General features: G+C 45.1%; 1 protein-coding gene across 1 annotated transcript in view; it reads left to right on the forward strand.

Moving 5' to 3' along the window:
• The window catches only part of CUNHXorf58 (chromosome unknown CXorf58 homolog), an 88,770-nt gene extending 61,288 nt beyond the window's left edge, over window positions 1–27,482 (forward strand). The window contains exons 6-8 of the mRNA XM_070943393.1: window positions 3,182–3,411; window positions 6,598–6,739; window positions 27,339–27,482. Of these exons, the coding sequence (XP_070799494.1) occupies window positions 3,182–3,411; window positions 6,598–6,739; window positions 27,339–27,482 (516 nt within the window). The remainder of the gene's footprint in view (window positions 1–3,181; window positions 3,412–6,597; window positions 6,740–27,338) is intronic.
• The last annotated feature ends 242 nt before the right edge of the window (window positions 27,483–27,724 follow it).

A 27,724-nucleotide genomic window follows, 5' to 3' on the forward strand; every position in this document is an offset into this window, starting at 1 on the left:
GGTTTCCGGGCATTTCATCAGCCGAGGGCTCAGGGTAGGGGCGGGGTGGTGGTGGCAATTATTATTAAAGAAAATCTATGTCCGAGGGAGACCACTGTACCTCAGATAGCTGGATGTGAATCCCTCCTGGTGAAGTGGGGTTGTGGGGTGCAGATGGGCCTGCTGATTACGTACTTGGCTCCCTGCTACATGGCAGCGGCCCTGCCTGAGCTGCCTGACATGATAGCCGGGGTGGCGGTTGATACCCCCAGGCTTATGGATATGGGTGATTTCAACCTGCCATTTGTCGGCGAAACGTCTATGGCGGCTCGGGAGTTCTTGCCTTTCATGACGGCCTTGGACCTGACCCAATTAGTTCAAGGCCCTACTCACATGGGGAGGACACACTCTGGACCTGATTTTTGTCTCTGGTCAGTGGCAGAGTGATCTGGAAAGAGGGGATTTAGTCATCGAGCCCTTGTCATGGTCAGATCACTCCCTCCTTCATATAGACTTTCGAACCGCTACACCTCGCCGCCGGGAGACAGAATGGATTAGATGGTTCCGTCCCAGGCGCCTGATGGACCTGGATAGGTTCCTGACAGAGCTTGGCCCATTCCCTGAAGCTCTGGCTCATGACACAACTGAAAAGCTGGTGGTCGCCTGGGATAGGGCAGCCGCCGGAGCTCTGGATCGTGTCGTGCCTTTGCGGCCTCTGACCCGGTACCGATCTCAACTGGCTCCCTGGTTTTCCGAGGAGCTGAAAGAGATGAAGCGCCAGAAAAGTCGCCTGGAGAGTGATTGGAGGGCCAGTCACTCCGAATCTGACCGAACACTGGTGAGGTCTCATATTAAGATCTACCTAGTGGTGATAAAAGCGGCAAAATTTAATTATTTTTCTGCTCTTATCGGATCTGCAGAGAACCGCCCAGCAGCCCTGTTTAGGGTGACCCGCTCCCTCCTTCATCTGGGAGCGAGGGAAGACCCCTTGTAGGGCAGGGCTGAGGATTTTGTGCAATTCCTGCATGACAAAGTCACTCAGATTCGGGAAGGTCTGGACTCTGATTGGGTAGATCCAGATGGAGTGATGGAGGAGGGTCTTGAGAATGTTATCTGGGAGGGGTTTGACCCTGTGACTCCGAGGACGTGAACAGGGTTCTGGGGAGGCTTAGTGCTGCCACATGTTTATTGGATCTGTGTCCCTCCTGGTTGGTGCTGGCCTCCCGGGAGGTTACGCAAGGCTGGCTCCAGGGGATTATTAACGCTTCTTTGAGTGAGGGCTACTTCCCCCCCTCTTTGAAAGAGGTGGTGGTGAGGCCTCTCCTCAAGAAGCCTTCCCTGGACCCAGCTGTATCACCCAGTCTCCAACCTTCGCTTCGTGGCGAAGGTTGTTGAGAGTGTGGTGGTGCAACAACTGCCCCAGTACCTGGATGAAGCTGATTATCTAGACTCTTTCCAGTCGGGCTTCAGGCCAGGGCACAGCACGGAAATGGCATTGGTCGCATTGGTTGATGATACTCAGCTGTACATCTCCACCCCGGACCACCCCAATGATGCCCTTCACGTGATGTCCCAGTGCCTGGAGGCCGTGCGGATCTGGATGGGGAGAAACAGGCTCAAACTCAACCCCTCCAAGACCGAGTGGCTGTGGCTTCCGGCGTCCCGGTATAGTCAGCTGGTTCCATCGCTGACTATTGGGGGTGAGATCCTGGCCCCCTCAGAGAGAGCTCGCAACTTGGGTGTTCTCCTGGATGCACAGCTGTCTTTGGAAGATCACATGACGGCCGTGGCCAGAGGAGCTTTCTATCGGGTTCACCTGATGCACCAGTTGCGTCCCTTTCTGGTCCGGGATGCCCTGCGCATGGTCACTCATGCCCTCGTCACATCCCATTTGGACTACTGCAATGCTCTCTACATGGGACTCCTCTTGAAGAGCACTCGGAGGCTCCAACTGGTCCAGAATGCGGCCGCGCGGGTGGTTATGGCTGCGACTCGGCACACCCACGTAACACCCCTCCTGCACAAGCTGCACTGGTTCCCGGTGGTCTTCCGGGTGAGATTCAAGGTGTTGGTCACCACCTTTAAAGTGGCCCATGGCTTAGGACCGGGATATATACGAGACCGCCTTCTGCCATCAACAACCTCCCACTGGCCGATACGCTCCCACAGAGAGGGGCTCCTCAGGGTGCCGTTGGCCAAACAATGCCGACTTGCGACACCCAGGGGGAGAGCCTTCTCTGTGGGAGCACCAGCCCTGTGGAATGAGCTGCCCCTAGAGCTTTGTCTTAGCCCCGACCTGCGTACTTTTCGCTGCACCCTTAAGACCCTTCTGTTCCAGCAAGCCGGACTGGCCTAATATGAATTTTAAATGGGTGTATGTGTGTTTTTAAATTGAGGGTCAATTTTATATATTCGATTTTAATTGGTTTTAAATTTTATAAATCTATGTGTTTTTAATATGGCTGTATACCGCCCTGAGTCCTTCGGGAGAAGGGCGGTATAGAAATCTAATAAACTTTCAAACTTTCAAACTTTCAGTTGGCCCTGTTGCTACCCCCTGTCTGTCCAATGGATCTGTCAGCCTCTATGATGCTTGCTTGCTTTCGGTTCCATTGTAATGGGAGAAGGGAGGTATTGCAGATATTTGGGAGGGTGGGGAAGTGAGCTGGTGGAGATGTCTCGAAAAAGAGAGGAAAATTCTCACTGTCTTCATAGCAGCTGCAGAGGGAGCTGATAGCTGTCAAAGTCAACCGTTCCAGCACACCAGATAGAGGGGACCGTCTGAAGAAGTACCCCATATGACAACTTGGGGAGATGTGGATTGGACACTCAACCTGGGTCCTTGGGGGGAGGGATTTTGGGATGCTTTCAATATGTAATTTTTGTGCCTATTGAAGAATCCTTAAAACATGGATGTGCATCAGGTTTTGGGATCTCATAGAGCCTATTAAATGGTTATATTGCTACAGTCTATTCTCTGTCTTTTTATTATTGTATTTTAAATGTAGGTTTTCATTGTTTTTAATGGTAGAAGATTATGGTTTTATTTAACTGAGAATATGCCACTGAGAATCATATGCAAGTGAGATGAGCAGCCATATAAATTTAATAAATGAATAAAATAAATATATAATTCAGTTATCCAAACTTAATTGGATTATAATTAACATTTCATAAATATTGTTTGTTTATGGCTTTCTAGTATGCCAGTCATATGGATGAAACTCCAGCATATTATGGTGGCAGACATAATTGTTGGAGAAGGCTGACATTGGAAAATTGGCCTAGAGCAATGATAGTGTATGACATCATGGATTATGCATACTCTGGGAAGCTGTCTGCTCGACTTAGAGCCAAACTTCCATTTCTGTTGCTGAAACCACAGAACGAAGAGACATGCCGTGCTCAAATCCTGGCTGTTTGTCAAATTAGGTAAATAAAGTCAATTGTCGCCAAATTTGATTGCTAACTTTCTTTGGAATGTCTTTCTTCACTTTTACTTTTATTTATTAAAAGACAGATAAGAATTAATACCAAGAGAAATGTCATATTTGTAACTACAATATACCGTATTTTTCAGACTATAAGATGCACTTCCCCCCCAGAAAAAGTGGGTGGAAATGTCTGTGTGTGTTGTAATATTGCTGAAGCCCCGCCCACCTGCCAGGCCCCACCCTTCAGCTTCTGCCTCCCAGCAATTTGCCTCCTTGCAGCAAACAGCCTGGTGAGCTTCAGCACAGCCTGATTTAGCACAAGCAGCTGATTGGCAGTTGGATCTGCCTCTCGGAATACCATCAATCAGCTGTTCCAGGCTGTGGGGATTGGTGCCATCAATCGGTGCTGGCACCGCCCATTGCCGCTGCCACCTATCGCGGCCTCCATGCATCCCATTTTTGGCCCGTTCCAGATGGTGGGGATAGGTGGCAGCGGCAATCCCTGCCTCCTGGAACAGGCCAAAAACGTGACGCACGGAGGCTGAAAATGGAGCATGCGGAAGTGGTGATAGGTGGCAGTGGCAATGGGCAGCATTGATGGGCGACAGTGATCCCCACAGCCTGGAACAGCTGATTGGTGGTATTCCGGGGCCCAAAAGAAAATAAGACCAGGTCTTATTTTCGGGAAAACATGGTAATGCCATCTTAATATCTTCTTAGTACTACAAAAGGGAGGCAATACAATTTTACATGTTGCAGTAGGAATATTTGGTTTGCACATTTGTCCATTATTTTAATTACGATAATATACTATAAATATTAGAGTGGATGTGATAACATAGATCTGACATTGGTTGATCTCAAGCTAAAAAGAGTTAGACTAGGTTAGTATTTGAATGGGGGTCTACCAGAAAATACCAGGTCTGTGGAGTAGATTTTTTCTAGAATATTTTTCAGCCTTTCAGATATTATATTTAAACCATAGGCTAATGCGCAGATATAAAAAAGCAGAAAATTGTTTTAATCATAATATTGTATGCATAGGAAGATGACCCTATATTTAAAATACCCTCCCTTTCCCAAATGAAAAGGAGTTATGAAAAAAATGTGAATATAAACAGGGGTGTCAAATTTGCGGCCCATGGGCCGGATGCATCATGTGCTGGCCACCCCCACCCCCATTTTAGTGAAGGAGAAAAAAATTGTGATACGTCACATGATAACATGATGCGAGTTTGACATCCCTGATATAGAAAGTTTGTGTAATATACAGGAACCCACATTATCAACTGAGGACATACAAATAAAGTATGCTTGTGATATATTTGGTATACCTATTTGTGTCTATGTTTATATATCTGCTGCAAGCTACATTCCTCACCATCCAGCCCCCAAAAGGCAGAGATGATTGTATTAGTAACTGTTCATTAAAAAAACAACTTCCTGTAAAATAGCCCAATTTAAGCAATAATTCATGCTGACCTGCATGTACCAATTGTTCTTTCTCTCATACATAAATCTGTATTGCACATAGAAACATATCATACATGCATTCCCCTTCCTCTTCCATCAGGAATAGCAAAAAAAATAAAAAAAAAATGAGAAAAGTACACCAGCAAATGGAGTAAGAATAGGTGAAGGAAAGGAATGAGAACACATTTGGATGGCGGTGAGACAGAGGGAAGCAGTAATTGGATAGAGAAGGAAAAAGGGAAAGAAACTGTATTTGGTCATTATGAAAAAAAGATATACATTCAGCAGGCAAAGAATCCCCCTCCCCTTTCAGTCTAGATTCAGATCAAGACATGGTATGAGACAGCATTGGTGAAATTTGTTGCTTGCCTATGGAAGGCAGGAAATGGAAGTAATGCATCCATCCTTCTTGACCTCTCAGCAACTTCTAATACCATCAACCATAGTATTGGTGGTTGTCTTGGACTCATAGCTTCCATTCAATGAGCAAGTGGAAACTATGGACAGGAAATCCTTGGCACAACTATATATAGTGCAAGCATTCTTGAACTGGGACAATCTGCTCAACATCACTTAGGCTGTAGTTACTTCTCAAGTAATTTGGATTATTGTATGAGGCTGCCCTTAAAGAAAATCTGGAAGATGGAGGTGCTCTAGAATCTAACAGTGTTGGGGGTTATGGATGCACCTTAATGCATCAATGTAGTGGATCTCTCTCCTTTGCGAGGGGCCTTGTTTTCCAGTAGGCTTCCAAGTGCAATTCAAAGTACTGGGTCATGACCTTTAAAGCCCTTAATGGCATGCATCTCAAACATTCCAACAGAATGGGTGTGCTGCAGCTCCCTAACCTTAAAACAATGCCTTCTGACAGAACCAGAATTACTTTTCATTTGTGGCACCTGCCATATGGAATGAGCTCCCCTTTAATATTTGAACTGGCCTCAATCATGTTGGTTTTAAGAAAGCCTTGAAGACCTAGATATTCTTTCAGACCAAAATATTAGGTGGCTTTATCCTGAGAGGTTGAATACATGTCCAATTGTGTTATTGGTTTTCATTTATTATATTTTTTACATTATGATTTGTTTTATGGCTATACGTTGTCCAAAGTTGCATACAATATTTGCAAATAGGGTGGCCATGTAATCTTAAATTTAAAAATAACCTAAATAGTAAATGAGCTTCAGAGATTATTTTTAAGGCATCCATGATTTTCAGGTATACTTAAGATATTTGCATTTATTTCCCATTTCTTCATTTTCATCAATCATGTCATCCACCAATTCACAGTATCATTTAGGAAAAAATAGTGCCTTGGATACTATTAGAAACTTTAAGTCACTTAAGTCACTGCTTTCCAGAAGTGAGGGATGAGAAAGTAATATCAATGTAAATTTGCACACGTTCCTTAATAGGAATAAAAAAAATAGCAACATGATCTTCCAGAAGTGTCTGTACTGACATTAATTATCTTCAAAACATGTGCAATTTTGTGACTGAGGCCACACCCTTGTTATGTGCGCTGGGATTTCAGTCATCTGACCATTCTCACTATTTTGAAGCCAATTGCTATATACATCTCTGCTTCAGAGCACAAAAATAATAGTTTTCACAGTATTTATTTTAATATTTAATGACATTTCACATCCACAGTAGCATTTGTACTGTAGGATCTGTGAAAATAATGTTCAAAACACCAGTTCTTTTCTAGGTCTATGTCACCTGGTTTCATAACTACCTCCCTATCAAGACAAGAACAAAAGGCAGCCCAGAGAATGTCACAACGCCGCTCTTATCAAGCTAGGCAGAAGATTGCAAAAATGAAGAAAGTTTATAAAACTGCAAAAGAAGAGGTAAGTAAGGATAAAGCACATGGAATATTTGTATTTAGAATAGTACTGCTAGATCATTAGAAGTCTATCAATATATTTTAAAGTACCAGGTTTTTGAACACTACTTTCAGTAGAGTGTTCAAATCGGGTGGGTTCTTACTACCGGTTCTGTGGGTGTGGCTTATTTTGTGGGCGTGGCTTAATGGTCATGTGACAATTATTTAGGATTTAGCAGAGGTACTGGTCTACCAGGCTTTTGCTTGCAGAGCTGTACCAATCTACCCATTTATTTTTGCAGGCACTGGTCTACCCATTTATTTTTGCAGGCACTGGTCTACCCATTTATTTTTGCAGGCACTGATCTACTCATGTATTTTTGCAGGCACTGATCTACTCATGTATTTTTACAGGCACTGATCTACTCATGTATTTTTGCAGGCACTGATCTACTCATGTATTTTTACAGGCACTGATCTACTCATGTATTTTTGCAGGCACTGGTCTACCCATTTATTTATGCAGGCACTGGTCTACCCATTTATTTTTGCAGGCACTGATCTACTCATGTATTTCTGCAGGCACCGGTCTACCCATTTGTTTTCTTTTAACACTGATCAGCTGTAGGGCGGCCCTTTGAAGCCCCGTGGCAAGAATTTAAACAGGTTTTTTCCCTCTAGCCATCAGCTGGGACTCAGGAGGCAGCAATAGATTGGGGGTGGGGCCAAATAAAAGGTAAGAATAACGCGGGGGTGGGTGGTGGAGGCGGGGGTGGGTGGGAACCTTTTTCAGTGATGTCATATCGTCACTGCTATTGGCTCGGCGGAACTGGGAGGAACCCACCACTGGTTCAAATGGTAGGATATAATTTAATTGTACTGTATATGGATGGCATACTTGTATATGGTATGAAATAACACCTGAAAAAAGAGAATAAAACAGTTGCTGTGGCTATTTTTTTCTGTTATTATCCAATCTGATAAAAAACATATTTTTAAGAGGGATGCTTTGCTGGCCAATGAATTTTGTGATAATATGGTTTGAACATGTTATGAATCAAATTATTAGAAAATAGTTTCCACCTTCCAAAACCATAGTGGTCCAGTGAAGTACATAATTTGGCCAAGGATTTGCTATAGTTCATTTTGCCTCAAAGGTTTAAAAACAAACCTTTCCATCTCTTATCCTGATCTTTACTTGAAAAGAACGTACTCTGACTTCAAGTGGGATTTATTACCTAGTGATAAGACTGTTTTATATAGACCTGGTTGATGTTTTAGTAATATCAACATCATCATACATTATCTTCTTTCTCTGCAAATTCAACTTCATATTATAACTTTATATTATTGTAAGGGTCTCTCCTCTCCGTTCAAGAAAGTAAACCTCTTGAAACAATCAACATTTCAAAAGGAACTTTTATTGAAGGAAAGGGATTACAGGACAAACTAAAGAATGCACCCAAGCTCCCTCACCACAAGAATGGCAGCATCACGATAGGGATCTATGCAGGGGTGAAATCTAAATTTTTTCCCTACTGGTTCTGTGGGCGTGGCTTGGTGGGGGGGGTTGTCCTGTGACTAAGTGGGCGTGGCCAACTCAATGTCACTCACAGCCACGCCCACTCAGTCACAAGACCCCCCCCAAGCCACGCCCACAGAACCCGGTAGGAAAACATTTTAAATTTCTATATTGCTGCCCGCTCACCACCCGCTCTCCCTTTGCTTTGGGTCAGGGGCTGGGGCTCAGAGACGTGCCATTCACTGAAGCCCCGGAGCTGCCGCCTGCTCACCGCCTGCCTCAGCTGGGTCAGGGAATGCACCATTCCCTGACTCCAGCCTTGCCGTGGAGCTGCCGCCCGCTTGTCCTTCGCCACTGGCATGTCATACTCCTTACCTTTCTCCTGCGACTGGCTGCCAGGGAAGGCAAGCACCTGAAAGTTACCGGAGCTGCTCTCCTTCTTGAATGTGCCACCACCATCGCTGCCCTGGTCCACGCGCCGGCTGCGCAAGCGCACACCCAACCTGCCACTGATGAATGAATGAAATAAATGGTGAGCACTTGCGTAGCTGGTGCATGGACCAGGACGGCGATGGTGGCAGCACATTCAAGGAGAGCAGCTCCAGCAACTTTCGGGTGCTTGCCTTCCCTGGCAGCCAGCTGCGGGAGAAAGGTAAGGAGTAGGACACGCTGCATGGCGAAGAGCGAGCGGGCGGTGGCTCTGCATCAAGGATGGAGTTGGGGAATGGTGCATTCCCTGACCCGGTTGAGGCAGGCGGTGGGCAGGTGGCAGCTCCGGGGCTTCGGTGAATGGCGTGTCTCTGGGGCCCAGCCCCCGACCCAAAGTGAAGGGCGATCAGGTGGTGAGTGGGCGAGTCATGTCGCTTTCTGGGCGTGTCGCTTCTGCCTGTTGGGCCACTTCCTGAAACTGGCAGCTCTGCAGCCAGCTGCTTTGCTTTTTTCCTCTTTTTCCTCATGGGAGGCTTGCGTGGTGGCACCAGCAGAAGCGCTGCAGGGAAGTGGCCCAACAAGCAGAAGCGCTGCACTCGGAAGAAGGGCAAGAGGGGCCAGTGGGCTGCAGAGGCTAAGGCAAGCTCTGGGGCGGCAGTGGTGCTCCAGGAGAGAGGACGGATGTCCTGGGGCTGCATATGCAGTGCCTCCACCACTGTCTCTCTTGGCCAGAGCACATGCGCAGAGGCTCAAAAAACCAGGAAGTAATGACTTCTGGGCGGGTGGGCGGAGCCTCCAGCTGCCATCGCTACCGGTTCTCCGAACTACCAGCCATCATCGCTACTGGATCGCCCGATCCAGTCCAATCCGGGAGCATTTCACCCCTGGATCTATGGGATCTGACCATTATACAGTTCTCCATTGTAGTGGAGGCAGCATCCAGGAATCGGTTGTCCTCGTCTGTCAGCCAATTAGACTGAGTCTGTCAAAGCAGCGAGGACACGCCTTCTGCCAATGGTCCCCAGCTTTTGACTCAGTCTTGGTCAAAGACAGACATGGTATTTTATTTTATTTTATTTTATTTTATTTTATTTTATTATTTTATTTTATTTTATTTTATTTTATTTTATTTTATTTTATTATTTTATTTTATTTTATTTTATTTTATTTTATTTTATTTTATTATTTTATTTTATTTTATTTTATTTTATTTTATTTTATTTTATTTTATTTTATTTTATTTTATTTTATTTATTTTATTTTAATTTTATTTTAGTTCCAATTTATATACCGCCCTTCTCCCTGAGGACTCAGGGCGGTGTACAGCCAGAATTAAGAACATGAAATACAAATATTAAAAAACAATTAAAATATATATAAATTTGGCCCAAAAATTAAAAATCACAAACCAATTTAAAACTTTTAAAAATTTCTTCTTAAGCCAGCCCGGCATGCTGGAAAAAGTGGGTTTTAAGGGCTTGGCGGAAGGCACTGAGGTCTTGGATTCTCCTTATCTCTGGGGGCAACTGATTCCAGAGGGTAGGTGCCCCCACAGAGAAGGCCTTCCCTCTGGGGGTCACCAGCCTACATTGTTTGGCTGATGGCACCCTGAGGAGGCCCTCTCTGTGGGAGCGCACGGGTCGATGGGAGGTCGTGGGTAGCAGTAGGCGGTCTCGAAGATAGCTAGGCCCTATGCCATGGAGCGCTTTAAAGGTGATGACCAACACCTTGAAGCGCACCCGGAAAACCACCGGGAGCCAGTGCAGCTCGCGCAGGAGCGGTGTTACATGGGCGCGCCATGTTGCTCCTGTCACTACCCGTGTTGCTGCGTTCTGGACCAGTTGGAGCCTCTGGGTGCTCTTCAAGGGGAGCCCCATGTAGAGAGCGTTGCAGTAGTCAAGGCAAGAGGTGACGAGGGCGTGAGTGACTGTGCACAGGGAATCCCGATCAAGAAAGGGCCGCAACTGGCGAATCAGGCGAACCTGACAAAAAGTCCCACTGGTTACAGCCGTCAGATGTTCCTCCAAGGACAGCTGCATATCCAGCAGGACTCCCAGATTGCGAGCCCTTTCTGTGGGGGCCAAAGACTCGCCCCCAATAGTCAGTGATGGAGTCAACTGACTATATCGGGATGCCGGGAGCCACAGCCACTCAGTCTTGGAAGGGTTGAGCTTGAGCCTGTTCCTCCCCATCCAGATCCGCACAGCCTCCAGGCACTGAGACATTACTTCAAGGGCATCCACCTGGGGTGGAGATGTACAGCTGGGTGTCATCAGCGTACTGGTGGTATCTCACCCCAAAGCCACGGATGATCTCGCCCAGCGGCTTCACATAAATGTTGAACAGAAGGGGCGAGAGGGCCGATCCCTGCGGCACTCCACAGATGAGAGGCCTCGAGGTCGACCTCTGCCTCCCTGCCAACACAAACTGCGACCGGTCGGAGAGAAAGGAGTAGAACCACCATAGCACAGTGCCCCCCATCCCCAACTCTTCCAACCGGTGCAGCATGATATCATGGTCGATGGTATCAAAAGCCGCTGAGAAGTCTAATAGGGCTAGAACAGAGGAGCAACCCCTGTCTCGAGCCCTCCAGAAATCATCTACCAACGCGACCAATGCCTGAAACCCGACTGGAACGGATCTAGATAAGATGTTTCCTCTAGGAATTGTGGAAACTGTCGCGCAACCACACTCTCAACAACCTTCGCCACGAAGCGAAGGTTGGAGACAGGACGGTAGTTGGCCAATACTACCTGGTCCAGGAAGGGCTTCTTGAGGAGAGGCCTCACCACCGCCTCTTTCAAGGCAGCGGGGAAGTGACCCTCACTCAACGAAGCATTGATAACACCCTGGAGACAGCCTCGTGTAATCTCCCGGGAAGCCAGTACCACCAGGAGGGACACGGGTCCAGTAAAAATGTGGCCGCACTAAGTCTCCCCAAAATCCTGTCCACATCATCGGAAGTCACAGCATCAAACTCCTCCCAGATAACATTCTCAAGACTATTCCTCGTCACCCTGCCCTGATCTACCCAGTCAGAGTCCAAATCCCCCCGGATCTGAGCAATTTTGTCATACAGGTATTGTCCGAAATCCTCTGCCCTGCCTTCCAAGGGATCCTCCCGCACTCCCGGATGGAGCAGGGAGCGGGTCACCCTAAACAGGGCGGCCAGTGTTCGATCAGATTCAGCGAGACTGGCCCTCCAACCGTTCTCCAGGTGTCTTTTCCGGCGCTTCATTTCCCTCAGCTCCTCAGTGAACCAAGGAGCCGCCCGGGATCGGCACCAGGTCAGAGGCCGCAAAGGCACGACTCGGTCCAAGGCCCCACCAGCCGCCTGATCCCAGACGGCTATCAGGTCCTCGGCCGAGTCATGTGCTAGATCCTCAGGAAATGGCCCAAGCTCCATCTGGAACCTATCACGATCCATCAGGCGTCTGGGGCGGATCCATCTAATTGGGTCCGCCTCCCTGCGGTGGGGGGCAGCGGTTCGAAGATCCAGGCGAAGGAGTGAATGGTCAGTCCATGACAAAGGTTCCATGTCTATATCCCCTATAACAAGACCACTCAACCACTGGCCAGAGGCAAAAATCAAGTCCAGAGTGTGACCTCCCCTGTGAGTAGGGCCATGAACTAACTGGGTCAGGTCCATGGCCGTCATGGAAGCCATGAACTCCCGAGCCACCTCAGACGTTTCACGAACGGATGGCAAGTTGAAATCACCCATGACTAAAAGCCTGGGTGTATCTACTGCCACCGTGGCTATCACGTCAAGTAGCTCAGGTAGGGCTGTTGCCACGCGACAGGGAGCCAGGTACGTAAGCAACAAGCCCATCTGAACCCCACGACCCCACCTCACAAGGAGGGACTCACATCCGGCTATCTGAGGCCCAGCGGTCTCCCTCAGACCCAGATCCTCGTTAATAATAACCGCCACCCCCCCCGCCCCTCCCCTGGACCCTCGGCTGATGGAATGCTCTGAAGCCTGGTGGGCACATTTCAACCAGAGGGACGCCGCCCTCCGGGCCCAGCCAGGTCTCCGTAATACCCGCCAGGTCCGCTCCTCCCTCTTGTATAAGATCGTGAATGAGGGGGGCCTTGTTTACCATGGACCTGGCGTTGCATAGCATCAGCCGAAGGCCCAGATCCTGAGTATCTAAGCCACCTAGTATCTGAGCGGAGCCTTGGGGACCGGGGCAAGCAATTGCTCTCAGACAGCAAGTGCGAGCCCCCAACACATGATATGGTCCCCTGCTCCTGCCATATCTGCCCCTCCCGTCTACCGTGCTGATGGTACAACCCTCATAGGTATCGTCCCCCATCCCTTTCCCAATCCCTCGTCTAGCACCCCCCGAATCGTTACCCTGTGCCGGGCTCGGCTCTGACCCTGGTGGATTTCCGCCCTCATCCCCCATAGTTGTCTTCCCAGTTTCTCTAAAAAAATTATTACAAATCCCCCTCCCAGAACCCTTAAAATCTTAAAAAAATTCCCTAGAAAACCCCACAAATTCTTCCTTGCTCCATGCCATCTCTCCAGGCTCCAAAGTCCGTCATCGAGATAATGTGGAGGGCCAAACCTGCGAGACGGGAGCAGGGCGAGGAGTTCCGACACCGAATACATATAATCATTAGGGGAGACAAAGTCCAACGGTAGGGGACAACCGATGGTTGTCAAACATCGGTTTTGTATACTTTATTAAGTTTTATATATATACAAGACAAAAATTTCATTTCTGTTAACATCGGATCTGCAGTGTTTATACATATATACATAAAATGTCTCTGGTGTCACTTAGTCAGTTTGTTACTACTTATTTATCGTACCTTATACTCCCTCTTTAATTCTGTTGTTCATCCATTCGTACCACCTTTCCCACACAGTATAATACTCTGAGTTCTCATCGTTGTTTATTTCATACGTTAATTTACTCATCTCTGCGCACTCCAGTATTTTCCTAATTATAAGTTCTTCTGGTGGCAGGGTTTTCTCTTTCCAGAGTTGTGCATACGCCAGTCTAGCAGCTGTGGTTATATGTATTTTTTTTTTTTAATTTGATTTATATGCCGCCCTTCTCCGGAGACTCAGGGCGGCTTACAATGCGTTAAGCAATAGCCTTCATACTTTTGTATATTTATACAAAGGCAGCTTATTGCCCCCACAAACTGGGTCCTCATTTAACCTACCTTAGAAAGGATGGAAGGCTGAGTCAACCTTGAGCCTGGTAAGATTCGAACCTGCAGAAATTGCAGGCAGCTGTGTTAATAACAGGGTGCATTAAACCACTGTACTACCAAGGTATTATCAGATGAATCTTTTTCTTTCCATACCCCTTCTTTACTATTCCCAGGAGAAATATTTCCGATGTCAATTCTATATCTTCTCCAATTATTTCTTGTATCCATCTCCAAATTCTGTTCCAGTATCTTTTCACTTCGGGGCATGTCCACCACATATGAAAGAAGATGCCCTGACCATGGCCACATTTCCAACAGTTGGGGTGCATATTGGGAAACATCTTAGCTAGTCTAGCAGGTGCTAAGTACCACCTGTGGAGCATTTTGTACTGATTCTCCTTATATGTCGCGGCTCTAGTCAATTTATAGTTTTTATTCCATGCCTCTTCCCATTCATTAAAATTTAAACTATGTCCTATGTTTTTTTCCCATACTCTCAATTGGTTTTTAGCTATCTCTTCAGCTCTGTCCTCATCTAATAAATAGTTATATAGTTTGGCCAAAACTTTTTTCTCCGATCCCATCAAAATTTTGTCTAGTCCATTATATCCTAATTCTAAGCCATAATCTTCCTTATCTTTCTGATATCTTGATTTTACTTGTAAGTAGGTCCACTAAATTTATACCTTGGTGTCTCAGAGTGTCAATTGATTTAAGGTTTCCTCCCCCATCTAATATGTCTTTATATCTGCACATTTTCTCCATTCCCCACCTGTTTGGATAAATCAAGGCCTCCATTGTGGAGAGCCATTTGGGGACTTTTGTATAGTATCGCTGTCTAATTCCAGTCCATGTTTGGATAAGGGACTCCCTAATTTTATGTCTATGAAAATAAGTTTTCTTTTTTTTGTTTGTGTCCCACAGGTAGGCATGCCACCCCTTCTGTAGGTCGCGGCCTTCTAAGGTTAGAATTCTCTTATTTTCCAATATGGCCCACTCCCTTATCCATACTAGCTTGGCTGCCCTGTAATACGATTCTCAATCTGGAAGTCCAAAACCACCCATATTCCTTTTTCCCTGTAGAATTTTAAGTGAGATCCTCAGTTTTTTCCCATCCTATAAAAATTCCTGATGTTTTTATTTAGTTCTAAAAAATTTTTTTTGTCTATAGGGTCACTGGTATGTTTTGATACAGGAATAAAATTTTGGGAAGGATGTTCATCTTGATCGCCTAAAAATGATAATTGCCTAAAAATCTTGCCTAAAAATGATAATTTGATTTTCTTCCATCTGTCCAAATCTTGTTTCTAATTAGGGGAACATAATTATCTTCCTTTAGGGATGAGCACCTTTTAGTTATCCAAATTCCCAGGTATTTTATTTTTTTGACTACCTGTAATCCCAACGATTCTTCTATCTCTTTTTTCTGATCTTTAGTTACATTCTTAGTTAGTATTTTAGTTTTAGTTTTATTCAATTTAAAGCCTGCCACCTCTCCGTACTTGCCCAATTCCTCTAATACTTTTAGTCCGGATTCTAAGGGATCTTCTAATATTAGGGCCACATCATCCACAAATGCTTGCATTTTGTAGACTTCTTTCCTGATCTTTAGACCTTTAATTTCTTCATTTTTTCTAATTTTTCACAATAGGACTTCTAGGGCCAAAATAAATAATAGCAGTAATAGGGGGCAGCCTTGCCTTACCCCCTTCCTAATCTGAAACCTTCTTGTCCTGTCACCATTCACTAGAATGCTCGCCCTTTGGTTGTCATAAATAGTTTCTATCATTTTTACAAAATTTAATCCGAATCCCATTATTCTAATTTGGTTGATCATAAAATTCCAATTCAAATTGTTGAACGCCTTTTGGGCGTCCAAAAAAATTAGGGCCATCTGCTTTCCGGGATGCTCTTCATAGTACTCTAGAGTGTTTAATACAATTCTCAAATTGTCCTTAATTTGCCTCCCCGGGAGGAATCCGTTTTGATCTTTGTGTATCCAAGCGTTTAATATTTTTTTAAGTCTCTCGGCCATTATACTCATGAATAATTTATAGTCAGTGTTAAGAAGGGATATTGCCTGTAATTTTGAATTTGTTTTAGGTCGGCACCTTCTTTTGGTAGGAGTGTGACATGCACTTCCCTCCATGTATCTGGAATTTTTGCACTCATCAAGGCCTCATTAAAAATTTCCACTAATTTTGGTTGTATTTTTTCTTCCAATTTTTTTGTATATTTCCCCTGGGAATCCATCCGGGCCTGGTGCTTTGTTATTTTTGATTTTGGAGAGGGCTGTTTTAAGCTCTTCCAGTGTTATTTTTCCGTTAAGCATTTCCCTCTCTTCCTCCGTTATTTGTGGGAGCTCGGCGTTTGCCAGATATTGCTCTAGTTTTTCCTCTGGGGCCTCCTCTTCTTTATATAGGGCTTCGTAGTATTCCCTTGCTCTTTCTAATTTGTCTTCTTTATTTAAAAGGTTACCCTTGGCATCTTCTAATACATGGATTTGCCCTTTTTCATTTTCTTTTTTCAATTTGTAGGCCAACTACCTTCCCGACTTGTTGGCATTCTCGAAGTAATATTGTTTTGTTCTTTTTATTTTTAGGGCTAATTCCTCTTGGTCAAAGATGTTCATTTTGTGTCTCCACATCAACCTATTTTGTTTTGCTACTTCGTCTCCAGGATTATCCTGGAGCTTCCTTTCCGCTTCTCCTAAATGGTTAAGGATATCTTACAAGGATTTCCTTTTTTTCTTTATTTTTGAATGCATTGTGGGATATCACTACCCCTCTTAAATAGGCCTTCATAGCATCCCAGACTATTTCTCGTGGTGTTCCTTGGTTCTCATTTTCTTCAAAGAAGAGCTTTACTTCTTCTTCCAGTTTTTCTATACATTCTTTGTCATTCAATGAGCCTCCATCTCTGTTGTTTCTTTCTCTTTATACTCTTCCAAATTATTTCAAGGGGGTTATAGTCCGCCCAAATATTTGGGCTAATATCTGCCGTCCTTATATCTAATCCCACCTTCTTGGTAACCCATGCCATGTCTATTCTAGACATGAATTCTAGAATAGAATGTATACTGTCTAACATCTGGATGCAAGGTTTGCCATATGTCAATTAAATTTAATTTGTCTGCTAAATCAAAAAATGCTCTTGGAAAATTTGTTCTTTTATTTTTGTTGGATTTATTACTTTTATGATCTTTGTCCGGATCTACAATGCCATTGAAGTCACCTATTATGCAAATTTCATTGTGTGCCAATTTTCCTAATTGTTCATGGAGTTTTTGGAAGTATTCTCCCTGTTTTTTGTTTGGAGCATAGATGCCCACTAGTAACATTTTGGAATTACCTCTAGTGACCTCGATCATAAGAGTTCTGCCCTTCGTATCGTTATACTTTAATTCAGCTTCTATTCCCTTTTTTACATAAATTACTACCCCCCTCTTTTTTTCTCTGCTAGTGAAGTGAATACTTTGCCGTATTTTGTGTATTCTAGACAAGCGCCCTCATCCTTTTTTATATGGACCTCCTGTAGGCAGATTATATCTGCATTTTGTTTCGCTAACTTTGTGAGTGTTAACTTCCTCTTTTTGTAATCATTCAATCCGTTAACATTTATTGATATTAGTTTTAGATTATTCATTCCTGATTTCCTTGTCTGGTTCCTAGTTCCTGTTTGTTCTTACGGCTCTTACTGGTCTTGTTTTTTTCCCTTTGGCTTCTTCTTCTTCTATCTTCTTCTCCTCCGCGATTTCTTCCTTACTGTTTCATTTATGTGAGGTTTCTTCTTCTAGGTTAATTGCCTCGATTTCCTCTTTACTGTTCTGTTCTTCTTCCGCCCCTCTTAGCTGGTCAAGGAAATCTTGTGCTGAACTCAGACTATCTATTTTTATTTTCCTCCCCTGCCAGGTGATTAGCATCCCTTCTGGCAGGAGTCATCTGAATAGTATGTTCCTTTTATTCAGTTGCATAGCTACGAATCTGTGGTCCTTTCTTACCTCCCTCATTCTTCTTGGCACCTGCTTTAATCACCTCTTTTCCTCTGTATGTAATTTGCCCCTCTCGCCATGTTATACAAGATGTCTTTCACTTTCTTTCTCGCAAACCTCACGTGGACTTCCCTAGGGAGCCTGTTTCTCCTCACATAGTTTGTTTGTACCCTATAAACTTCATCCAATTCTCTGATAATTTCTTGCTTGTTCTGTTGGAGCACTTCCGCTATCAGTTCAGCCATTTTTTCTCCCAGATCTTCCTCTTTGTCTTCTATGACATTTTGGAACCATAAGTAAAACGATGCCCTGTCCATTTCCAGTTGGATTAATGAATCTTCTAATTCCTTGTTCTGCATCGTCAATGTCTGGTCTACCGTATCTAGTTTTTTCTCATTCTGTTCAATTCTTTGCTCCGCCTTCTGGATCCTTTGTTCATTATTAAATATTGAGACTTGAATTTCATTCATCTTTTGGTCCAGTGCATGTATATCTGTTTTTAATTCAGAATAGTTATTTAACATTTTCTTCTGCATAGCCATCATAGTTTCTTGTATTAACGTCAATGATGATTGAACGGTTTGCAGTGATGGTGTTGTTGTAGATTTTTCTGTTTTGGGTAGGCCTTCCGTTGATTTCTGCATAGCTGGGGAGGTCATGGTTATAGTGGAATTGGAGGGTGTTTTTTTTCCAGTTTTCAAGATGACATGCTTGTCATTTCTCTCAGAATTATTTTTTGATCTCTAATTATTCTCTCAATGTTTCTCCAAATTATCATTCACTGTTGCCACCTTTTTTGTTCAATAATTCAGTTGTTTTAGGGTACTAATATCTTTCTTAGTTTTCAACTGTGGGAAAGGTCTAGTATTCCCTCAGTTTCAGTCTAACAGTCTATGACACTTCCAGTCGGAGTCTTAGATAAGTAGCACTTAAATTGCAATATTGGTAATGTCAATTAATTGATTATAGTTAATTACTTATTTATACTTAATTAATTTAACAGCTAATAAATGATTAGTTAATAAGAATTGATTATACTTATAAGAGGTTTATTCAGATCCCCTGAGCACAGACAATATCTATCGTTTCCTAATATCCTAAATCACTCTACTTCCTAGAATATACGAATGTCATCTATCCCTTAATTTCCTATGTCTTGCTTAATTTTTAAAATTAATTTCAAATACAAAATGATATATTACTATAAATAAGTTCTACCGGTATAAGTAAAGACAGTTGAGTGCTTAAAAGATTAAATATAGTTAGATATATATATGATAGAATATACAAAAATATCTTATAAGTATTATAATTATAACTATTATAAGTAGAAAAAGATCAGAGTTTGATGGATATAAATATTTACAATATTTGTTAAAATTAGTAATAATATATAGAAGGACAAATTACTACAGAAAAGCGTATCAGAAAAGGAGCAGATATCAAGCCCCTTAGTTTCCTTTTTTTTCTTCTGAAACAGTGTATTGTTCTTTACTGCTCAGCCTCCCGATTTCTCCGAGCCTTTCTTCTTCCCAAATTCAGAGATCTGAATCTGAGCTCTATGGTGGATCTCAGTACTAAATTGTCTCTGAGCCAGTCTTTCTAGTTATTGCTCTGTCCAGTCACTGTGATGGCTGCGCTTCCTGTTCTTCTCTGTAGTCGGGTATAGTCAAATCTCCCACTTGCCTCGTTTTCCGCTAGATCAGTGCTGTAGATAACAAAAAAGAAGAGTTTTTCTGGATTCTTTTTTCTTCTTGCTTGCTGGACCCACCAAACCTCTTTTTTGCGCAGTGGGTCTCACGCCAGTCTTTCCATTCACCGCGCCGGCTTGTCGAGCTCCATCATCTTTAGATCTTCTTCTTTGATCTCAATCGCCGCTCTTTTCCTCACTGAGCCCTTATCGCCCGACTACGCCGGCCCCTTCTCCGATATCCCCTTTGGTTTAGGCAGGAAAGGTATGTTCCAATTTCTGCACTGCAGCCTCCAAATCTCCTAGCTCCTGTCTCGTTGCTGGCTGCTACAGCTTCAGGTCGGTCATTAAAGGCTGACTCACTCGCGTTAGATTGACAGAGCCACCTGGTCTTGCGAGAGGCGTTTGCGGTTCGCTTTCTCGCTCACCCGGCTCCCTCTATTGTCCGCGGGGCTCTCCAGGTCCTGCGCCCCCGAAGGATCCCCAAAACGCGGTGACAGATGGTGTTGAGGAGTAGCGATCACTCACTCGGCACCATGTCACTGTAGCTCACCAACTGGAAGTTCCAATTATCAGCTGACCCATTCTTAGACTGCTTCTTCACCTCTATTCTAAATTACTATCTTTAATAAACTGAACTGTCAGCCTGCTCCCAGCTTCGGCTGGTGGAGCCAGCTTTTCCAGCATGAAAGGCTTCTAGCCTGATCCCGCTGAAGGCTGTGTCTCAAAAAACAGCAAGCCAGATGACGGATCGTTCCTGGCAGGGCAGCGAGCAGAACAACTTATTGCCACTGACCCTTGGGCTGCGCTGGACTCGACAATTGGTGCTAAATTATTTCCGGCTATTGCGAGTGGCTTGTTGATGGCCGAGGGAGCGCCGGCCAGCAGGAGCGGCCAGGATTGTCAGAGCATGCATCCAGCACCGGGCGGCTGCCCAGATAGTCCAACCTTAGCCTTTGGGCTCAAAAGGCATCAGAGTCCCTGCCCGGTTTCCGAGCAAACTCAGAAAGGAACGCGAAGCTTTTAGCCATGCTAGATCACAGCAGGCCATTTCAGGTGAGCTGCTTGAGTTTAAAATGGCTAAGGAAGCCGTGGCTGCCGCCAATAGAGCGGGGACCGATGCAGGCGGCCTGGATCTGGCTCTCTTGACCCTTGGGGAGGCAGATTTAGCGGGATCCTTTGGAGAGAGGCCTGTGGGCAAGAGAACCATGGCAAAGCCTCCCAAACACCACAGAGCCTCCAAAAAAGCCTCTAAGGACTCGGAATTAGATGCAGTGAGGAGGCAGAAGGCTATCGATCGGAAATCGAAAAAGCCTTAAAAAGGGCAGAATGTCAGAGGGAATTACCTCATACGGCCCTAGATAGGGAAGCCAGTTCCCACCTTTTTACCTTGCAGCCGTTAGAGCCGCTGGAGGATTTTGACAGCTGGCCTGAATTGCAATGGTCGTCAGATGGCGCCAGTGAGCAACTGGGAGCTAGTTTGCCTAGCAACAAGGAGCCTTTGCTAATCTTAGCCTCTCAGGCTTCTCAGAGAAGTTCTGCCTGGCAACAGCCTGTCAGACACAAACCAGCAAGCATAGAGGCTACCTTCACACCAATGGCTGCTGGAATCAGAGCAGAGCAGGTGCCTGCAAGCATGGGGGGGGGGGACATAATTTTGGAGGCCATAAAAAAAGGCATAGCAGCTGGCCTGCAGCAGGGCCAAAGAGCTGTTTCCCTGCATTCTGGTTGCCCCTTGCTGCCTGCATTTCCCCCAGGGGGCAATGATGCAGGAGACTTTCCTGCAGTGCAGGGGTTCTATTCCCCCAGTCCTTCTCATCGTTCTTCAGTGTCTGGAGATGAGACAGGCAGAGATCTGGACTTATCTGAGGATGAGGGGTTACTAGTGGAGCAGCCAGCATTGTTTGGTCTATTCAGGCCTGCTGTATTCAAGTCCTTGCTTTTCAAAGCAATAAAATCCACCAACATGACGCTCACCCCATCTTCTTTGGATCCTGTTCCTCTGATTCTACAGGCTTTTTATTTTCCGAGCCAATCAACTAGGCGGAAGTGGTGCCCTCCCCCGATCTATTTCTAGACATAGTAAAGCGCCAGTTGACTGCACCAGCAACTGGGCCTAACCTGATTCCCTGGACAAGGAGCTGTATAACATAGGGCCTGAATTATCACAGGCACTGTTGTTGCCTTCAGTAGATGCTCCTGTAGCCGCACTGGCTGTGCAGGCCATGATTCCTGAGGCCCCAAAGGAAGCTCTCAGACCCGAGGATAGGAGGTCAGAGCAAGCCTTGAGAAAGACACACCAGGTGGCTGCCTGGACCGTTAAGGCTGCCTCATCAGCCTCTTTCTTTAACTGAGCCTCCCTTATACGGCTCAAGCAGCTACAGGATAAGATCCCGATGGGAGATTCCAGGGCCCACCAGGACTTGAACAAGTTACAGGCGGCTCTGGAGTTCTCCGCTGATGTGACGCTGAACACTGCAAGGTTTGCATCAAAGGCCATCGTCTCCAATGTGACATCAAGGTGACTCCTGTGGCCCCGCCAGTGGCAAGCGGATGCCAAGCACAAGTGGAGATTGGCCTCTGCTCCATTCTCTGGATAGTAGATTTTTGGAGACTCTCTGGATCCGCTGCTGGTGGAAGCATGCGATAAACATAAGGTCCTTCCATCTTTTTCATAGTGGGCAGATTCCCGTCCGCCACCTTACTTCCGCCACCAGGCCTTCCCAGGGTCAGAAGGCAGATTGGGGCTATCTTGACCACAATGCCCTTTCCAGCAGAAGCAGGAACAACAGCCAGATAGGGCGGGGAGGTATAGGCCATTCCCCCCCAAACAGCCCTTTTGAAGGGGAGGAAGCCGTCCTTTCAGATGCCAAAGATAATTCCAGCAAGGGTTCTCCCATTGGGGGACACCTGGCATTGTTTGTCAGGAGGGCATTACTACAGATGCATGGGTCCTGGAGACGGTCCAGTCAGGCCTCTCCTTAGAGTTCCTCTCCACACCCCTGAGGTTTTTCATTAGCTGCTCTGTTTCAGGGAACAGCATCAAGCGTCTCATGGAAACTGCTATCCAACATCTTTTGGATATCCAAGCAATCCAACCGGTTCTGGAGACCCAACGTAGGAGACCCATCCTCTTTGTAATTCCAAAAGCTTTGGGGGGTACAGGGCAATTCTGAACCTCAAAAGACTGAACTGCTGCATTGTGTACAAGCAGTTCAAGATGCATTCACTTCAGTCCATTTTGGACAGTGTCAGGGAAGGTGACTTCCTCACTTCAATTGATCTCACAGAGGCTTATCTTCATGTCCCCATTTCTCACAACCATAGACAATATCACTGTTTCTGTTACAAGGCCCGGCATTATCAGTATAGGGCCTTGCCCTTTGGCCTGTCGTCAGTGCCCAGGGCATTCACCAAATTGCTAGCTGCCTTGGCAGCATACCAACGGGCTGTTCCTGTGTGTGTCCAGTGCTATCTGGATGATATCCTGATTCAGTCTCCCTCCGAATCCTAGGTGCATAGGGATCTAGGAGTCACCATCCAAGTACTTCAGGAGCATGGGTTTTCAGTTAATATCAGCAAGAGTCACTTGACACCGACTAACCGGTTGCTGCATTTGGGGGCTGAGATAGACAACATGGAGTGCAGGGTGTTTCTCTCTCAGGAGTGACAGGCGAGTATAAAGGAACTGATGTGCCGGATCTGGAGGGACCAGAATGTACCCGTCAATGCTTTTGCAACTCCTGGGGAAGATGGTGTCCTGCATTTCAATTGTGCCTTGGGCATGCCAGGACACTCCAATGGTTCCTTCTCCTCTATCAAAGGCAGGCAGGAATAATTTACCATCCAAGTTTAGACTTACACAGGACATGGTCCGTTCCCTAATATGGTGGGATTGCAAGGCAATTACTAGAGGCTGCCTTTTCAAGAAACCGGAGTCACTAACGGTGATGACAGATGCCAGTCTCTTTGGCTAGGGAGCACATCTCCAGAATAGGATAGCCCAGGGCCAGAGGTCATAGGCAGACCTGGCCCACAATATAAACTGGCTGGAACTCAGGCCAGTCCATCTGGCTCTACAACAGTTCCAGGACATCGTGGCTGAGTCGGACAGATAATGTAGACACTAAGGCACATATTGACAGACAAGGGGGTACCCAATCCAAGGCCTTTATGGAAGAAGCTAAAAGATTCTGTCTTTGGGCAGAGAAACTCCATTTGTCCCTGAGGGCAGAACACATTGCAGGGGCCACCAATGTGCAGGCAGATTGGCTCAGCAGGGCCACAATTGATCATGCAGAGTGGCATCTGCATCCAAATTTATTTCAGGAGCTGACAGAGAGCTATGGACAACCAGCCATGGATCTCTTCACCACTCCAGACAACACCCAGCTGATGAGGTTTTTTGCGAGATTTGAGGTTCCGGGTGCAGAAGAGGTTGATGCACTTCGCAGCGCTTGGCCGCAGGAGTTCCTATATGCCTTTCCACCTCTTTCCCTCATCCTGAGGGTAATAAAAATTCTGACAGAATGGGCGGAGGTCTTGCTCCTGGCTCTGCACTGGCCATGGCGACCATGATTTGCCGACTTAGTCGCCCTCTCGGTGGCCAGCCCTTGGAGGATACCACCGGACAGTCTCCCTCAGCCAGGGGGCATTGGTCCACCCAGACCCACAATGGCTCCAGTTGACTGCTTGGTGCTTGAGCGGAGGTCTCTGAGCCTGACAATTATTCCTCCAAGGTAATAGACACCATTCAGGCCTTCAGGCGGCCTTCCACAAACAGACTTTATGATGTCACCTGGAAGGCTTTTTGCTCCTGGTGCTCCAGGTTGCACTTGGACCCGACTTTGGTGTCTGTCCCCCAGATACTGGATTTTCTTCAAGCTTGACATTGGTCTCTCGCCCAACACAATCTGACGTCAGGTGGCTGCCTTGTCATCGGTCCTTACTTGCAGGGGGTTGGAGTCCCTGGCTCAGCCATCCGCAGGTTCATCAGGGGTGCAACCAACCTACAGCCTCCAGTGGTTCACCGATACCCTACTTGGGACCTCACTAAGGTACTGCTGGCGCTGACCGAGGCCCCATTCAAACCAAAGAGGCCACATTGTGTTTCCTGACCTGCAAGGTGGCATTCCTGGTGGCCATCACATCAGCCAGGCGGATACCAGAGTTGGCAGTGCCTTCCGTCAGACCGGACCTCTGTGTTTTCCACCCTAACAGAGTGGTTTTATGTTCTTTCATTCTGAAAGTAAATATGTGGTTCCACAGGGCCCAGGAACTTATCCTACCAGATTTCTGTACCAATCCAGTGCATTCACTGGAACGGAAGTGGCACACGCTAGATGGGCACTCCAGATTTATATTAAACGAACTTCCTCCTTTCAGAAGACGGAGTCACTTTTTGTGTCATTTCAGCCTGCCATCTTAGGGACTAAGGTCACTCCATCGACCATGGGCCGCTGGATTAGGATGTGTATCGCCAAATCATACGAGATACAGCCCCTTCCATTGCCCAAGAGTATAACGGCACACTCCACAAGGACTGCGGCCACAAGTGCGGCATGGGCAATGCAGGCCTCTCTGGAAGAGGTTTGCCGTGCAGCTACTTGGTCCTTACCATCCCCTTTTATCAAGCACTATAAACTGAACAGCTATGCATCTGATGAGGTGGCCTTTGGTAGGCAGGTCCTCCAGAGAGTCCATGCAGATGGGGGGACCTCGGACCAGGCTGCAGCCCACCCATAAGGACACGACCGCTTTGTTATGTCCCATTCCTGGATGCTGCCTCCACTACAATGGAGAAGGAGCATTGGTCCTATCTGATATGATCCTTCTCATTGAGTGGAAGCCGCATCCAGCCCCACCCTAGAGTAGGGATGGCCCTCGGTCCGCATTGGATTGTATCGGAGTTGACCATGTCGAGTCTGTCCCTTCATCTTTGCCAAAAGCTGGGGACCATTGGCAGAAGGTGTGTCTAGTGACTAGTGGGTACAAGAGCCTCGGTAGTGCAGTGGTTAGAGTGCAGTACTCAGGCTACTTCTGCTGACTGCCGGCTGCCTGCAATTTGGCGGTTTCAATCTCACTAGGCTCAAGGTTGACTCAGCCTTCCATGGGTAAAATGAGGACCCAAATTGTTAGGGACAACATGCTGACTCTTTTAACTGCTTAGAGAGGGCTGTAAAGCACTGTGAAGCGGTATTTAAGTCTAAGTGCTATTGCTATTGCTATCTAGCATTTTGAAAGTTTACCAGGTATTTCAAGAGAATGTAACAAGGTACAAAGGAAATGTTTGTGTTGTATTCTTTCCCCTCTAGTCTCTACCTAGGACACTCCCCAAATCAAAAGTCCTTTTCTTGAAAAAGTAACCATAATTTCAAACAAATATTTTCAGCTGGGGCAATGTTTTTTTTTTTTTTCCTAAGGAGGTTTATGGGACCCATTTGGTCCAAAGACATTTTGGAAATAATAACAATGTAGGACATTAACAATGTTCTATGCAGCATTTCTTTTTATGTTATAAATTAAAATGATTTTAAATATAATTTTTCAGATTCCAAGTCAAATGTATCCCAAGATATATCACATATATGGAGAACATTATGTACTTCATAATAGCTGTCTGCATCCTATATTAGGATTAGTAAGGATGGCCTGACTAAATAGAATAAACAAAATAATCAAATGGAAAGATTAGAGGTTGAAAGATGGCATTATTATGCATGTTTAAATAATATTGTAATTGGCATTAGAATGGTACATTGAAATACTGAATAACTAAATAATGAAGGATTATATCTTAATGCAAATGAGTATTAATTTTAGTAATATATAAGCCTAACCAATGTAATAAATATTGATATCAGTATTGTTATTTGTATCAAAATGAATGATACCCAGATGCCACACTGTTCATGTATTGATCTTGATGTATATATAAAAATAAAATAAAATAAACATTTAAAAAAAAGAACATTGCTCACAGCTCCATTTTAAGCTAACTATTGCCTATCTTTCCTTCTGATCATGTGAACCACCTATAGCATAACAGCTATAACACAAGGGGCAAGAAGACGTATGTGCACAAACATACATGCAACCTGTTTGTTACATAAAGATACTTTTATGATCACTGCTGGCTAAAGGAGTTAGAAGACCATACAGTACTGTGCCTGTTTACAGTACAGTTTTCATTTACTAAAAAAAACCCACTCCAATCTAATACTTTGTTTGGATATTAGAATCTAATTCCAGAGCTGCAGTGGGCATATTAATTTTATGTCCAAGAATACTGTTTGTCCAAGGATAGGTTGCTCAAAGAATGCTTAATTCTGAGAAGAAATGTGCTTAGTTTTGGTTGAAATATTGAAAAATTACAATTACATTCTAAATCTCAAGATCAGGGGTGTCAAACTCAAGACCCACGGGCTGGATCCTGCCCACGGGTTGCTTAGATCTGGCCTCTGGGCCCACCCTGAAAACAGCGAAGGACCAGCCCACAGTGCCTCTGCCAGTGAAAACAGAGCCCAGGCGGGCTGCGTGTGGCCTCCCCGAGTTTTGTTTTCGCTGGCAGAGGGCTGCAGGAGGCTCTCACAGCCAAAAACAGAGCCTCAATGAGTGACATTGAGCTGGCCATGCCCCCAACCCCCCTGAGGTCAAACGCAACCCTGATGCGACCCTCAATGAAATTGAGTTTGACCCCTGCTCAAGATAGATAGCTGCATTTGTATTAAAAATCTCTGCAAAACAAGAATTTAGTTTAAAATGTATAACATTAGATTTCACTTTCAAATTATGTTTGCTGTTTTATATTTTGTTTTTAGGACTTAAGTAGTCCTTTGAGTGATCATTCAGCTGGAGATCCAGGGCCAGAAAATCAATTTTCTAATGAAGATTGGGAGCAAGAAGCAGTAATGCTTTATGATTGGGCCAGATCACTCCGAACTGAAGATATTTGGGAAGATTAATCAGAAATAAATGTATTTTTGTTCAAGTCTCCGCCATTTCTATCATATGGTTGCAGCAACAGTTGAAATTGTTTTTTCCCATATAGTTTTTTTTGCTCTTTTTGCAGACATAACCATAGCAGAAGATGAATATACACAATTCTCTGGCTTCAGAAAATTCCTAACAAAACAAGTTACTGTTGATAGAAAGATGTGATATTAAGTGAGAAGAATAAAGTGATGTAGCCAATATGCATATGTTA

The sequence above is a fragment of the Pituophis catenifer genome, unplaced genomic scaffold (genome assembly GCF_029215685.1).
Source record: "Pituophis catenifer annectens isolate HBS135680 unplaced genomic scaffold, rPitCat1.0.hap2 SCAF_4, whole genome shotgun sequence".
Lineage (NCBI taxonomy): Eukaryota > Metazoa > Chordata > Lepidosauria > Squamata > Colubridae > Pituophis > Pituophis catenifer.